At 36.2% G+C, this 15,586-nt stretch overlaps 3 protein-coding genes across 3 annotated transcripts in view; all 3 read left to right on the forward strand.

Moving 5' to 3' along the window:
- LOC109849781 (rRNA-processing protein FYV7) overlaps positions 1 to 400 on the forward strand; it is a 3,074-nt gene extending 2,674 nt beyond the window's left edge. The window contains 1 exon segment of the mRNA XM_020419656.1: positions 1 to 400. This exon segment is cut by the window's left edge and continues 4 nt beyond it. Within this exon segment, the coding sequence (XP_020275245.1) occupies positions 1 to 224 (224 nt within the window). The 3' untranslated portion in view covers positions 225 to 400.
- On the forward strand, positions 1,443 to 4,711 carry LOC109850120. Its single transcript, XM_020420044.1, has 4 exons — positions 1,443 to 1,554; positions 1,693 to 1,833; positions 3,109 to 3,357; positions 3,996 to 4,711. Exons 1-4 carry the CDS (start codon positions 1,489 to 1,491, stop codon positions 4,269 to 4,271), a joined length of 732 nt encoding a protein of 243 aa, XP_020275633.1. The 5' UTR covers positions 1,443 to 1,488; the 3' UTR covers positions 4,272 to 4,711.
- LOC109848076 (probable nucleolar protein 5-2) lies at positions 5,784 to 13,396 on the forward strand. The gene is made up of 9 exons (XM_020417389.1): positions 5,784 to 5,981; positions 6,264 to 6,305; positions 6,386 to 6,565; positions 6,658 to 6,822; positions 7,234 to 7,434; positions 7,533 to 7,829; positions 11,934 to 12,134; positions 12,235 to 12,369; positions 12,720 to 13,396. Exons 1-9 carry the CDS (start codon positions 5,904 to 5,906, stop codon positions 13,206 to 13,208), a joined length of 1,788 nt encoding a protein of 595 aa, XP_020272978.1. The 5' UTR covers positions 5,784 to 5,903; the 3' UTR covers positions 13,209 to 13,396.

Genomic DNA, 15,586 nt, shown 5'->3' on the forward strand with positions numbered 1-15,586 from the left:
AAGCCATAAGAGAAGATGTTGAGAAGAAGCGAGAAGAAGCAGAGAAAGCGAGGATGGAACGGGAGGCAACGATCCAAGTGAAGAAGGAAGAGAGGGCCCAAGCCGAAGCAAGAAGAAAATTTCAAAGAGGGAAGATGTTTAAAAAGACTCGATCAGGACAGCCCGTAATGAAGTATAGAATTGAGCATCTTCTTCAGGGCATAATTGACGATTCTAAAAAATAGATGTTTTCATACAACAGAAGTTTGTAATTTTGCTGATTTTGATCCTAAATCTTAGTTCTCATGTGTAATTCCTTTTGTTGAGAGTAGAATGAAATGTGAACATGGTTATGTATCAGAATTTGCTTGTGGACTTTGTTTTCATACTATTTATTAAACCTCAGATTCCATGGTTCTTACATAAAGTTGATATGACCATGATTTCAAAATCTTTGAAGGTTTGAATATTAGTAAATATTATCTTTGAAGGTTTGAATATTACATCCAAGCTCGTAAACAACCGAAACCACCAAAAATTTGGAAAAGTTCTGAATTTTTTAATGAAAATTTACTATGTCATAAGCTCGATTCTCCTCAGTTTTGATTCTCCTTAGTTTTTTTTAGGGCCTGTTTGTTTGCCTAAAAAAAATGAAAATCAAAGAAATGGAAAACTATTAAATCAAAGAATTGTTTTGGGAGTGTTTGGTTTGCTAAAAAAAAGAAGAAAATCAAAGAAATGAAGATGAGTTGTCACCTTATTATAGGATGATGTGAGTGATTTTTTAAGAAAACTTGTTTTGATGTTGTTTGGTTGGCGAAAAAAATAATGAAATAAATTATAAAAAACCTATTTATTGTAATAGGTTAATTTCTTTTGCTTGGTTATTTCTTAAAAATAAGAAAATATATGAGATGAGATGAGATGAGTTGTCATTATATTATTGGATGATGTGATCCACACTTAAAGGAAATTATTTTCCTAGCTTTTTGGGAGGAAAACAAAGAAATAAAATGTTAATGAGATGAGATGAGTTGTCACAATCTTATTGGATGATGTGAGTGAGTTGTTGGATGAAAATAATATTTTATTAGATATGATGGATGAGTTGTTGGATAAAAATAATATTTTATTAGATGTTGTGGGTGAGTTTTAAAGATGTAAATGTGTGAAATTGTACTTTTTAAATTTTCTTGGTTTGCATTTCTATTTTTTTGGTTTTTTAGGAAATAACCAAACAGCCCCTTAGCCTAGTAACTTTCCGTTCGACCCTATGACCATTCCTGTGGACTGTGGAGCCCGCGGCATAATCCGGAAGTGAGAAAGTCCTACGCACACGCAGCTGGGTCTGTCGCAATCACACGTGTCCTTAGGCGGAACATCAAAGCACCTGGGCGAAGCCACCCATCACCCGCCACGTGTACACCAGATCCACCTCTTTCCTCTCTCAAACGTTCAACCACGTACGCTACCGTATTTAGCTCCCTCTTCAACAATCGATCTCCATCAATGGCGTCAAGGATGAACTCCAGCATCCCCGACGACATCGGCCTCTCCATCGCTTCACTCCTCGAGGTTCGTCTCCCCCCCTCTTTCTGTTCCTTCCTCTTATTTTTCTCTAATCTTCTTAAAAAATTGTTTATTGATTGATGGAAATCTTATAATAAAAACGAAAAAAAAAACAAAAAACAAAAAAAACATAAACTTTGGTAGGTACCTGAGGTCTGTAGTTTGGGGAGCTGCTCCAAGTTCTGGTACGATCTCTGTTCCTCCGACCCTCTCTGGCTCCAGCTCACCCTCAAGAGGTGGCCCCACCTCAACCTCGATGTCAACGCCCCTCCTCCCCTCTTTCAGGTTTTTGTTTCTTGATCGATTTATTCGTTTCTTCTTGATTTTATTGTTTAGCCTAAGCTTCCGGTGTTTCTTTTACCTTTTGATTATGACAATTTGATTCCCCCAGAGTTTTCAAATTGACGGCAATTTGACAATTTGTTACCCCCAAAAGCCCTAAACTTTTCCCCTCGCTTACCCCGAGCTCTAAAAACTAAAATTTGGTTTTTTTTTTTAAAAAGTTTCGCACGTGACGCACTTCTCTGTCTTGATATTCTTACAAAACTAATTTCAGATTGTAAAATTAGAAATGAGACTTTGGGGTATTGAAGCGCAAATAACGCAAACAAATACCATTGAACTGGTTTTCAATGGCTATTGTGGTTTTGGCCTTCTTTGCTACTACTTATTATTTAGTTAGCAAGATGAATGGATGCGTTAGTTGATTGCGAATGAATATTTTGATTTTTTGGGGTTTTGAAATGGGGCTCTGTTCATCGTCTGGCTAGGGAATTTTTGGTTCCCTACGGCTGTTTTGGCATGTTTTTTGTCTTGAGATATCAGTTTTTTTTTGGACTTCTGTTGGGGATTGGTTGCATTGGAGTTTTAGAATGAATGCTGTTTGCAGCTTGAACGGTTGCTTCTACGACTGATGTTCAAATCTGTGTAAGATGTTAGCTGCAACTTGAGGCAGTTTTACAAATGTAGTTGCGGCTGCATTTGCTCGTTGCAGTCAAACAAACAACCCTTTTACCCTTTCTCTTTATAGTTCATAACTTCATATTTTGGATAAGAGCAATACGAGTTATTTAGTATGGCTTTTGTTTTAAATACCAACTTTATCATATTATGTCTCTGTATTTTTACTTTTGTGTTTGGGTTTCATGGGGCCTTATGCAGACAGGTTTTTATGAATGCAGAAGTCATTACCATTCGGCACTGAGGTACTTTGTGACCGAACAGGGATCGAAAAATGAGTATATGTTATATAGAGTTTTGTGTATTGATTGCGTTCCTGAAACAGTTGGTGGAAATAATTTTCTCTTCTATGCATAACCATTTGCATGTGCAGCTGAATTGCGTTTTCTTTCAGTTTAAGTGATTCATGTTGTTTTCCTATTCAAATGACTTGGGATATTGTAATAGATAACTAATTTGGAAACTTATGCATGCGGTCATCAGCTATTTCTTTGAGATTTACAATAATATTTGCAAGTTCACGGTTCAATCTGTTTGTGGAGAATCAATCTCTCCTATGTTTGCCATGTATAACTATTACATGTTGTTTTTGTGTTGTAGGGATGGAAGCGTTTTTACATATCAAAACACAAAAAATTAGCTCGGTGCGCTTCCGTGGTAATTAAGTTTGTCGAAGATTGCACTCAAAATGAATCACTTGAAGTCGGAAATTATTTGAAAGCAATAAATGATCTACGCTCAATAGAGTTGGGATTTAAGGATGTTCAGATGTTTTTACTAGCAAGAAAGCACAATGTAGTGTTGAATTTGATTGGGCTGCACTATTGCGTATACTTCCTTGGAATTTCAGTAAGTAATTCTTCACATGTATCTTGACTACGGATGCATTTTCCATTAGTAGCTCTTTAAAATTCATTAAGTTGGTAGATTTGTAAACCTGTAGTAGTTTAAATAGAATGGATCTCTTATTATAGCAGCCATTTGTAACATTATAGATTGTTGTACAATAAGGAGCAATTTTCTCTCTACTTCACAAGAGAAGAGAAGCCGATCCAAACATTTATGTACCTTCGTTCTTTTGATCTCTGCAGAAACCTTTTGCAACCTAATTCTTTTCTTATACTTCGGAATTTCTTTTATAGTGTGTAGAAGCTTGCTTAACACAATATTAGGTTGCACATGATGATGCTCTGTTCTAATGTGTATCACATGATTCCTTAATCATAATACTACTATGTATCTGGCAATTCTAATTTTTGCTTTAACTGGTGTGTAAGATACTCCAAAAAGTCGAGAAACAAACCATTCCTAGCATTGATTTCAGTGTCATTCATACTTTTCTTAGAACAACAGGCATCTAATTAGTAAGAGTTTAGTGAAACGTTTGCAGCTACAAAAACATAATTCCCCAAGTAATGTAAATGAAAGCTATAGAAATCCTTGTAGATATTATTAACATGGTTATTGCAAAATCTTCGATATTGCAGCCCCATGATATGATGGAAGCCCTAAGGAAATGCCAAGTTTTCGAGCGACAAGTTTGCGTGAATTGGTTTAAGCTAGGGAGGTGGTTCTATGGCTTTCGACTACCTGACGAGCACAGAATTCGAAGAGTTGCTCTTGGCGATCTTGCAGTGAGCAAAGGGGAAGAGGTTTTATGTGTGCTTAACAGAGGAGCAGTTCATGAAGTCTTGCGAGTTCAGATAACTTCAGTTAAACCAGCTCCTTCGCAGTCTAGCCGGATCCTGGCATATGTAGGTTGAGCTAGTTTGGTTCAGGATTGGAGTCTGTCTTGTTACTGAAAATGTAAATATGGGTTTGCATGTATATTAAGTGTAATGGTGTATGTATGTGTAATGATGTGTACCGGCCGTGGGTAGAGCAGGTCGTGGCGGGACGAAGTGTTAATACTGCCAACACTCCCAAGTCCTTGATTCGATCTTGTTTGCCTAACCATGAGTGTGGGAATGGAAGGTGAAACTGACACACCTGGGGTTTACTTGGGGTCGGTATCAAACTCAGGCGACGGCCTGCAGATCCTCGGGTCTTGTCAACGTTTCTCCCATATCCAAGAAGTGTAATAATGTGTCTGTAAATTGATCTTAAGGATAGCCGTCATTAAGGAGTCACAATTCTTTAATTTTCATGTGGCTGTTTATATTTGGTTGTTTTGTTATATATGTGAACTGTGTCCTTTTGTTTGTGCTGTTCTGAGCCAAATATCTTGACCAGATCCATACTGACTGAGATAATGAAATCAAGCTAATCTAATCCTACTATATCATATTTTTGTATATATGAATATTTCTATTTAATTTGGTTTATTAACTGCTTTAGTTGCTTAATTTGTTTTTTTCTATATGCCGTAAACGATAAGAAAGGGTGATGAGTTTAATTAAGAGTTGAGGTCAATGGTTAGTAGTTTAAACTTTTTGTTAAATTTAGTTCCTAGCCTTTATTTTACGCCAATTAACTTTCGGTTGGACCCGTTCAAACCCCCGACACTAAGCAATTGTCCCAATCTATTTATACTTCTTTATAATATCTTTAAATTTGACTTACCTGTGATTATAAGTTTTTCTATTTTTGCATCAGATAACATCCAACTCCACAAAATTGATAGTTTATTTTGGGCTGTGAACTTATTTTGGATTAGCATGGCACCCCTATGTGTGCACTAGGAAGATAATTGGCTGACATAATAACCTAGTGTCTTTAACCAAATCCATTCTTGACTTCGTACATGATTCATACCCAAATTTGTAACAATGTGAATAGTGACCACCATAGTTATACTACTATCGTAGTAGCACTAAAAAGACACAAATATATGGATCCTTTCTTATGAATTACAGCGAATACTAATAAATTCACCCTACATTTTCGCATCTCACCAGATATGAGAGTAGTACACATTTTCAAAATAAATATCTAGCTAATTCAAGCACATAGAGGAGCTGATCTCGATCATCCAGATTCAAAAGGATGATAATTGTAAAAGAATGAGTAACGTGAGATACCCCAAAGTTCAGGGGCCTTAGTGAGATTAATAATGTTCATGAGGTTACGGGCAAAATCTCTGAAGCTCAAAGGGGGTCTCGTGAAATTAACGCAAAAATAAGTCCATAACCCGATTCAACGGCTGATATACTCCGATCAACAAACCAACAGTCTTATTGAGGCCCATCGTTCCAAGCCCAAATCCAAGGCCTTCTCCCTCTCCCCATTAAAACCCCCTTCAAAACCCTAAACCCTTCCTTCTTCCCTATCTCTTGGCGGCTCCTCTCTCTCTCTCTCTCTCTCACTCTCTCTCTCTCTCTCTCTCTCTTTTATTTTTTCTTTGTTTTTTCTTTTATTTTTGTGTTTTAGATTATTGGGTTCGAAAGTCGTAGAAAATGTTGGTTCTCTTTGAAACCCCTGCAGGGTTCGCCCTGTTCAAAGTTTTAGACGAAGGAAAGCTCTCCAAAGTTGAGGTACTCACCCATTTTTCCCCCCTTTTTTTCTTTTTTATTTGTTTTTTCTTTAAATTTACCTATTATTTTACCCTGATTCATGCTTACTTAAAGTGGAATTTGAGTTTGTAAAATAAGTTAGATTGGGTGTTTTGGGGTAATGAATGATTTTGGAAGTGGGTGAGTTTGCAAATACTTGAGGGTATAAGAATGATTTTAAAATAAAAAAATTCAATTGCCGTTAAAGTCTTCATCTTTTGATCTGCCCCCTTTAACCCTTTTTTTTATTTGATGTCTTTCTAGGATTTATGGAAGGAGTTCTCGACATCAGAATCAGCTAGACAGGTGACAGTCTTTTTCATTTATTTATTATAATATGGGATTTGTGTGTGATTTGTTCTTGATAAATTTTTAATGTTAATTAGGTGGTCAAATTGAAAGCATTCAGTAAATTTGAGAACACGTCGGAAGCTTTAGCTGCCTCCACCTTGCTTATTGATAGCAAGCCAAGTAAAGATCTTCGTAAATTTTTACGCAGTCACTGTGATGGCGAGACACTGGCTGTTGCTGATTCTAAACTTGGGAATGCTATAAAAGAGAAACTGGTTGGTTTTGTCTTGATATTTTGATACTAGTTTTTATAAAATTGGTGTGATATGTTTGCTTTTATGGGAAACAAATTTATGGTTGTATGCAGAAAATAGATTGTCTTCACAACAATGCTGTTATGGAGCTGATGAGAGGAGTGAGAAGCCAGCTCACTGAGCTTATATCTGGCCTCGGTGTGCAAGATCTTGCTCCGATGAGCTTGGGTTTATCGCACAGTCTGTCTCGGTTTAAGCTAAAATTTAGTCCAGATAAGGTAATATAATTTCTCCTTGTGCAATTTATCACACCCTTTTAATGGCCCAAATTTGAGTTTCATGTTATATAACCCAGTGGCAGTGATTTTTTGATTGTGCAAATTGTTGATAACCCCCTCGTCGAGGCACTTATCATGCCTCAACGCATTTATTACCGCGTCTCACCCCTCAGTTGATGACGAAGTTGAGGGTTATCTACAATTTATTCTTCTCAAATCCGAGGTTGATAAGTGCTAGTTGAGGGGGATAAGAGCTACTAAAGTTATAGATGACGGATTATTCGCAATTTGACCTTTTTGTTCTTGAATCAGTCTAATGTGCACACACTTTGATTGATATGCTAATTATTTGTGTATTTGTTTGTGTGTTGTGTTTAACTAAATTGATTAACTTATTGTGCCATATTTCAGGTAGATACCATGATTATTCAAGCTATTGGCTTGTTGGATGATCTTGATAAAGAGCTTAACACTTATGCCATGAGAGTCCGTGAATGGTATGGTTGGCATTTCCCTGAGCTTGCCAAAATCGTACAGGACAATATTCAATATGCGAAGGTGGTGAAGCTCATGGGCAATCGTGTGAATGCAGCACATCTCGATTTCTCTGAGGTAGATAATCATCATCATCATCATACTCAACTGTTATTTTGAGTTACGTGTTCCATACAAATGCTAGTTGTATATATAAACCTTTTTGTCTCAATCAGGTTTTGTCAGAAGAGGCTGAAGCAGAACTGAAAGAAGCTGCTGTTATTTCCATGGGAACTGAAGTCAATGATCTAGATTTGTTGAACATTAAAGAACTATGTGACCAAGTTCTAGCTCTTTCAGAGTATCGGGCTCAGTTGTATGATTATTTGAAGAGCAGAATGAACACTATTGCACCAAATTTGACTGCCCTTGTTGGAGAGCTTGTTGGGGCACGGCTTATTGCTCATGGTGGTAGTTTGTTGAATTTAGCAAAACAACCTGGGAGCACAGTTCAGATACTTGGTGCCGAAAAGGTATAATCTGTGACACCTTTGAACTTAAAACTGTACTTTTGAATTCAGTTGTTTGAAAGAACGATAAGAACTCTTGATCAAGCTTTTCTCGGTTTTGAGAGTTTTTTTCATTACGTGTTAGGATGCTAATTTTAGAAGAGTTATCCAGCTTTAGATCTTTTTTACTCTTTCTGGGCCTTACTATATTGATAGGGTCTCTTAGGAGCATTGAGTTGAAGCAATTATTACGCAAATGCAAATAATTTTTGTTTTATTACCATAGATATCTTTGCCACTTACATCTTCATTCTAGTTGTTAGATCCAACTCTCTTTGTAAGTTAAAGTTTGACATATGTTTCTGCATTATATTTTTTTTTCACTACATATACAATTATCAGTTCACATCATTCAATATTTATAGTTTCTTTCAACAATAATCTCATAGGTATTTGTGTCAATGACTAGTACACTAAGAAGGAAACATGCCTTTTTGCAACGTTGCAATTACTTAATTTGCTATTTGCAATATTCGTGGTTCATCGATGACGATGAAAAAAAATAACTGTATGTCTTATGTTGGTTAGCTAAGAGAAAATTGGATCTTAGCATATCACTCAAGATTGAGCTCATGCACGCGTCGGTTAGCTGAGAATGTCCAAGTTTTATATGGTGTCTGTTACTCAGAGTTTATATTTATTTCCACGTATACACTTGCATGCACTATGTGATCAGATGCGTGAAAGGTTCAATATACTGTGATCTTAGATGGGCTTGCCAGTTGAGTAGATTCAGATTATATATGATCATTGATTTTTTTTTTTTGTTATTCTTCATTGATTTTTAGCATATGCATGCATGTGTCTGAGGCCAAGCGCCATCTTCGTATGGCGGCCATCAAAGCTGAGCAGGTGTAAGTTATATATGATATATAATTATTTTAAATTTGGTGTCCTACATGATTAGTATTGAGTTCAAACTATGTGTACGTGTATGCAATGCTAAGGCAAAGGATAATGTTTTGGAACAACTAATCCAGATTATACTATGTGAAGGCCTCTATGCATGTAGGTCATCTTTAAGTTAAATGTAAGAGATGTCCCACTGATAATTTCTCCATGTGCTTTGTTTAGAAGAATGGGAACTTGCTTGTTATACCATAGAACTGGACCTTATTTTGTACAAGTCGCGTGCATTGCTCTGTACTAATGAAATTCCAATTTTGGACCTGGTATATCTGTTTATTATTTTTACCTAGTGGTGTGTCATTGCTGATAGCTGAGTTACATCCGATTAATTGGCACCGGAAGCACTTGTATGACATGAGTTTTAATATCTGCATATTAGACAGGAAAAACCACGTTAGAAGATTTAAACAGAATTTTGATGCAATACTTTATTTGCATTTTGCAATGTTTCTGCAACTTCTTGTACAAAATGAGGGTGTTTGTTTATGTTTTCTCAAGGATCACAGCGCATCTTATTTGATATGGTAGGCAACTATATGGTCAAACAATTTTTTTTTTGAATTTTTTTCCAACTCTAATAGAGTCATTCTTTCATAGATATGCATATTGCATGCAAACCACATTCTGCTCGTGTTTTATTAATAAAACATGTTTACGTTAGGAACATAACTTTATTGAATACTCAAATATGCGGTGTGATATTTATCTATCATTAAACACAATTTTGTACTGTGATGCATGTCAGATTTCAGAGGTACAGAAGTACCGAAGAGAAGATAAGTTCATCTTTCTGAGTATATAAAGATGAATGACTATAGATTTATAAATATCTTCTATGCACCAGACACTTCTTTACCCTTATCAGGCACAATCTTGATACTTTCAGTCCTTGTTTGATTGATAGATATCCATTGCCTTCAACGTAGCACGTCATATCCTTTCATTTTCCTTGTTATTAAGTTTAATGAAGAATGATATCCGGAGAACTGCTGAGGTCGCACTCGGTGTTAAGTGGGGATTGGGTTGTGGGAGGTTCCAGGTTCAAGACCTGGCTACAACCATTAAATTTAAAGATTAATAGAAATTAGTGCAATGGGATCTTTTTTCTAAATCGTGTTGTATATGCTGATGCTTTTTTAAAGTTTAGTTCCTATTACGTAGCTTTTTTTCCTTTTTTAAGCACAACACATAAGCTTTCTTAAGCACACCGCATAAGAGGTTTACTCGAAGTACATTTCATGCTACACGATCAAGTTTCCTGTAAGTGATTGCAGTGCACCCTAGATTTATAGGAGCTTGCACATTCTACCAGTGTTAAAGATTGATAGTAGCCATCCATGGTATAGGAATTTTGAACTCGTATTGAGGCTTAAACCAAAGTAAATTAAGATATAGCGATGAGACCTGCAATATTATTGGATATAGAACCTTGGATAGTTCAGAATATGGAATGAGAATGACATACAGTTCATGTAGTCATAATGTTGATTACAAAAAGTATAAGGATTACATAATGTGCTATGCTCATAAAGACTGAAACTCTGAAACCATTAAGAGGAAAATTAATCTTATGATGGACAAGAGAGATTGCAAACCTACGCAGCATAGGTACTTCTATCATGGAGTTTATCCTTGTTGTATCCATGTCTTACTTGTTATGGATATTGACCCTATTGGACAGGCCTTGGAGATAAGCACGCTTATTCAAAAGTGCTCAAATTATATAATGCATGTTTTAATTTAAAACTCTCGTCATGCACTTCTTAAATGTATATAGTGTACTTCACTTGCACTTAAGAATTGTTGCACACACCCTACCCTATTTAGAACTAGGGTTTAAAAGGGTATTTTGGGAATTAGGCTACAAGGCAGGTCATTTTCTAAGTTATAATCTAAATAATAAAAGAAACATGAAAATAGTATAGGAAATATATTTTTCATAATGTGTGAATGAAGAAACAATTTTACCCTACGGTAGTGCTCCTATCAGAATCATTCCTATAGGAGTGGAGTAGTTTACACCATGGATTAATTAGTTACAATTCCTAATCTAACCTTCTAACCACCTATGTACAGGATAGATCATCCCATTATATGGGGTGTTCTGATAGAATATTTACTCTTGATCTTATGCTTATACGTATATATTTAGCTGTGTTCTGTACCCTACCTCTTACAAATTTGCCATGTTCCGTATTTGTGTCCATGTAAGATAGTTGTGAACCTATGTTGCAAAGACACTTCTATTGTGAAGCTGTACCCAACACTTGTGATATCCGTATTAGACAACAACGCTCCTTTGGCACTTCTTGAATATATGCATACGTTTATTTAAGCGTGTACAAAATTATATAGTTCCAATTTAAGTTGGAACACGTTAAAAAGTTTGTCATACACTTAATGTATATCCTTCACATTCGCTTTCTGTAATATGTTGGATAAGGTTCAGGTTCATTTCAGCACATAGTTTAGAGCTTAAGATTGGTTGGGTTGTTGAACAAGTCATTCCAATTTATAGTATATATAATAAACGAAACATAAAAGGAATTTTAATTCTCAAACAATGTGAATGAAAAAATAATATTGATTTCATGTATGTATAGTCTTGTCCCCTAACCATACCTGTAACAAATTTGTCATGACTTATGTCTCGTACATGTGCCCATGCAACATCGTTGCAAACTTAAGTTGCTAGGTCTCAGGACTTGAACTGTGAAGGGTGGAATGAGTTGATAACTCGGCTAAAAGCTACCTTACATATTCTTGCCATGATATAAAATAGGATATCCACAACATCAAGAGAGACTAATAGCCTAGACCACTTAAAGTGGAGAATGTGAATTTATCTCCAGACAGGAACTGGTCCGCAAAAGCATATGTATGTTCTTCTTGCTACTCAGCTTGAATACAAGATTAGGACTATGCTTGATAGGTTGCTTGTAGAGACTTAATTCAGCTCAGCAGTGTGAAATATTAAACTACACGAATACATGTCTTATTAATAAGTTCAACGCTGAATCTCTGGTTTACAACTTGACAGCCTTTCAGCTTTATGCTGTACTTCTGAATACTCAGATCAATATGCTTACCTGTTACTAGAAGTTCTAGCCCTTCTACAAACGTTTATAACTTCAACATGCAAAATATATCCAATTGCAGGCCCTTTTTAGAGCTCTCAAGACAAAGCATGCAACACCAAAATATGGGCTCATCTTCCATGCATCCTTAGTTGGTCAAGCAGCCCCTAAAATGAAGGGAAAAATTTCTCGATCTCTTGCAGCAAAGACTGCGCTAGCCATCCGATACGATGCTCTTGGCGATGGCCAAGACAACTCTATGGGTCTTGAGAATCGAGCCAAGGTACAATGTTTACATAAAAACAGTCTTCTTGTTACTTCGTGTTCTATATTCTTCGCATTGCTCTCAAATACTAATGTGGATATTGTTTTTCTGTAAATAGCTTGAAGCTCGTTTGAGGGTTCTTGAGGGTAGAGAATTAAGCAAGTCTGCTGGATCTGTGAAAGGAAAGCCTAAGATTGAAGTGTATGACAAAGATAGAAAGAAGGGTGCCGGTGCTTTGATTACTGCTGCAAAGGTATTTTTCTTTACATCATGAAGTGATTACATCAACAATGGCAACAAAGTCTTCAAAATTCGGTGATCAATTTCGAGAACGCTATTCTTCCATTTAGTTGTGCTAAATTAATCACTATGAATATCCACAAATACACCGTAACACTCTTATTTCTGCTGCACACATTTTTCATATATTTCCTAACTCAACTTTCTGATTTATTAGGTATTATTGGTCTTTTAACTGTACCTTGAACTTTTCTCTTCAGTTTTTACAGTCACATAGGACTTTCCTCCATTTCAACCTTCCTTGTGTTGAAGTGACAAATTTGCTTTCCACCCTCTAATACATACCAATTTCGAGTTTCGCAGAGTTACAATCCTTCATCTGATTTAGTATTGGGAAGGGCTACAGAGCAAGATATCGAGATGCTGACTAATGGACAAGAATCAGTAGCTTCGAAAAAGAGGAAGCACGAGGAAGAAGAGGCTACTGAGGCTCAAGAGAGGGTCGATGAAGATGGAGAGAAGAAGAAGAAGAAGAAGAAGAAGAAGAAGACTGAGGTAGAGAATGGCAATGCGCAAGATGATGATCAAGTTGCCGAAGCTAAAGAAGTGAAGGAAGAGGAGAGGGAAAAGAAGAAGAAGAAAAAGAAGGCAGAAGCTGAAGAGGCAGAACAAGTTGAAGAGCCAAGCAAGGAAAAGAAGAAGAAGAAAAAGAAGGCAGAAGCTGAAGAGGCAGAACAAATTGAAGAGCCAAGCAAGAAAGACGAGAAGAAGAAGAAACATGCAGAAGAAGAAGAAGCTCAAGCTGGAACAGAGAGCAAGAAGAAGGACAAGAAAAAGAAGAGAAGTGAATGATGATGGTAATGTAAGGGAAGAAGCGGTTGTTGTGTTATTTGCGTGCGTGAGCAAGCCAAAATGTGTTGCTGATGCAGTTTTTGGATTAGATGATTTAGGATTTTAAAACAGCGAGAGGTCTGTACAATATATTATATATTTATGCTTTTCTTGTTTGAATGCTTTGAGTTGGTGCTCGTTCAAGCTTATTTTTCTGTAGTATTAGTGGTGTTTCATCTCTTATAGTTGACTGATATGTTGCAAATACACATGTTACTAAGATCAAATGGAGTTGTTTCCAAGTCTGGGAAAGATATAGGGTTATTTGCATATACATACCTCTTCAATCATGAGTATTAGTAAAAATACCCTTTAAAGTGTAATATTGCAAAACCATCTCTCAAATTATCAATTAAAAAAAAAAGAAATATCCTCAAATTAATTAATCATCAACTTTCAGTAGCTAATTTGTAATTGCAAATGTGAAAATTATCAACAAATGAGTCAAATATTTAGCACCAAATTGTGATGAGATTCACTCAAGCTTCGTTATTTGAACTAAATAGCTTCATATTGAGTTGCTTTGATGTTAGTGATAGGCTCATTGCTGTCGATGCTCTTTTCGTAGCTGCTGTGGAGAGAGGGAAGAGGAGAGAGATAACTCGAATAGACTGCTTTGTTTGATAAGTCTGATTTGAATCACATTTTTACGGAAAACTATTGTCAATCTATTTGGGGGTAACTAGAACATCTTAAAAAACTTATTTTATTTTCAATCGAAATAAAACCTATTTTATAGAACCAAACAATTTTAAAACACACATTTGAATTTCAGAATAAAAAGTCCTTTACTTGTTTATTTATTTACCAAATTCAGGATTTTCCTTTTACTAATTCTTCACCTCGCAATGACATGTTTAAGAAACTTTCCTCTAAGCTGCTCGAGCTTATTCAATAAACTGAAAAAAGAAAGATGGGAAGAATTCTTCTCTCAACAACGAAATTTAGGCTAAATATATAATAACTTCACCTCCATGCTTACAGCTTTATTTGTATTGGATATTTACATCGAAATCACATCAAGCTAAAACAAAGCTCAAGAACCTAAGCCACCTAGGCTAGGAAGAAAGAGACTTCAATGCATCTTTTTGATACACCATTAATACAAATTACGACAAATTTTACGAGAGAGATCAATAGTAGTAAGCGGTGTAGACTGTAACTCTATGTTTATGTGGAGGGAAGAAGATGGAAACCATTGCATAGAGGACGAAGAGAGCGATGATGAGCCTGCCCATGAGCTTGAGCACCAAAACAAAGAGAATTACTCCCACTAAAAACTCCAAAAAATCTCCTATTTCTTCCATTTTCTTCGATTTTTCTTTCCCCACTTAGATATGGAGAGAGAGGGATGAGAAAAGCCAAGGATACAAGAAAGTAAAGTGGAGAACAAGTTCCCCTTTCGGTCGCTATCATTTTCTGGAGATTTCCATGACGTTGCCATCAAGTTATTTTTGTTTTTTCTTTGATTTAAGTAATAAGAGTGGTTCAAACATCACCGAAATTAGAGTGGGCTAATATTGTGGAGTTTGGACCTTAAATTGCCTGCTTCTACGAGCCCATAGTAAAGCCCAAGTTTTCAGCGACAGGCCAGACTTTAGAACAAACGTATAGAAGTCCACTAAAACACAGTGTTTTTAATTTTTTTTGCCCCTCATTTTCTTTTCATTGCAGTTGCCAATATAAATCACCTTGCTTCGTATACAAATAAAAAAACCATAGTTTCTTTAAAAGAAAAACAAAAATGAAGAAGAAGAATTTTACAGATGATGCTTCTGTAATATGTAGGTGTAGCTCCTTTATTACTCGATTTGCTGCAAAAATAACTGACTGCTAACTCTAAATTACTCAAAACAAGCTGATCTTCAGCAACGTATCTACGAGAAAGAAATAGGGAAGGGGCTGACGATAATCAGAGGACGTTGTCGAGGAGGGAAAATGCAGGTGAGCATGAGCACATACGCCATGATCAACGCGACGATAGATTTAACCGAAGAAGTTAAATCTATCGTCTCCAACATGACCGCAACACGCTTGACGAGACCGAAGAAGTTAAATCTATCGTCTCCAACATGACCGCAACACGCTTGACGAGCCATGGAGACTGAAGAGAATAAGGAGCAGTTGTGAGAAGTCCAAAGAAGCAGAAGCTAATTTATAATGTGATTGACTTAGATATTGTACCGTCAAGCCTTTTGTTATATTGAGTCCGTTGGTCTATGTTGAAGAGAAGACGGCTGGAGTATTAGTTGAAACGCGTGCATGTCCTTCCTATACAATTTTCCTAATTTGGTCCGTGTTCTTGATAATATGATATCTTACATTAATGATAATTATAT

This window comes from Asparagus officinalis, chromosome 7 (assembly GCF_001876935.1).
Source record: "Asparagus officinalis chromosome 7, Aspof.V1, whole genome shotgun sequence".
Classification (NCBI taxonomy): Eukaryota; Viridiplantae; Streptophyta; class Magnoliopsida; order Asparagales; family Asparagaceae; genus Asparagus; species Asparagus officinalis.

Bases quoted from the DNA above. Each gene is read 5' to 3' on its own strand.
- LOC109850120 (XM_020420044.1), top strand. From the start codon at position 1,489: ATGGCGTCAAGGATGAACTCCAGCATCCCCGACGACATCGGCCTCTCC. The intron at 1,555-1,692 runs GTTCGTCTCCCC...AAACTTTGGTAG, and splicing joins CCATCGCTTCACTCCTCGAG to GTACCTGAGGTCTGTAGTTT. The intron at 3,358-3,995 runs GTAAGTAATTCT...TCGATATTGCAG, and splicing joins TATACTTCCTTGGAATTTCA to CCCCATGATATGATGGAAGC.
- LOC109848076 (XM_020417389.1), top strand. From the start codon at position 5,904: ATGTTGGTTCTCTTTGAAACCCCTGCAGGGTTCGCCCTGTTCAAAGTT. The intron at 6,566-6,657 runs GTTGGTTTTGTC...GGTTGTATGCAG, and splicing joins ATGCTATAAAAGAGAAACTG to AAAATAGATTGTCTTCACAA. The intron at 7,830-11,933 runs GTATAATCTGTG...ATCCAATTGCAG, and splicing joins AGATACTTGGTGCCGAAAAG to GCCCTTTTTAGAGCTCTCAA.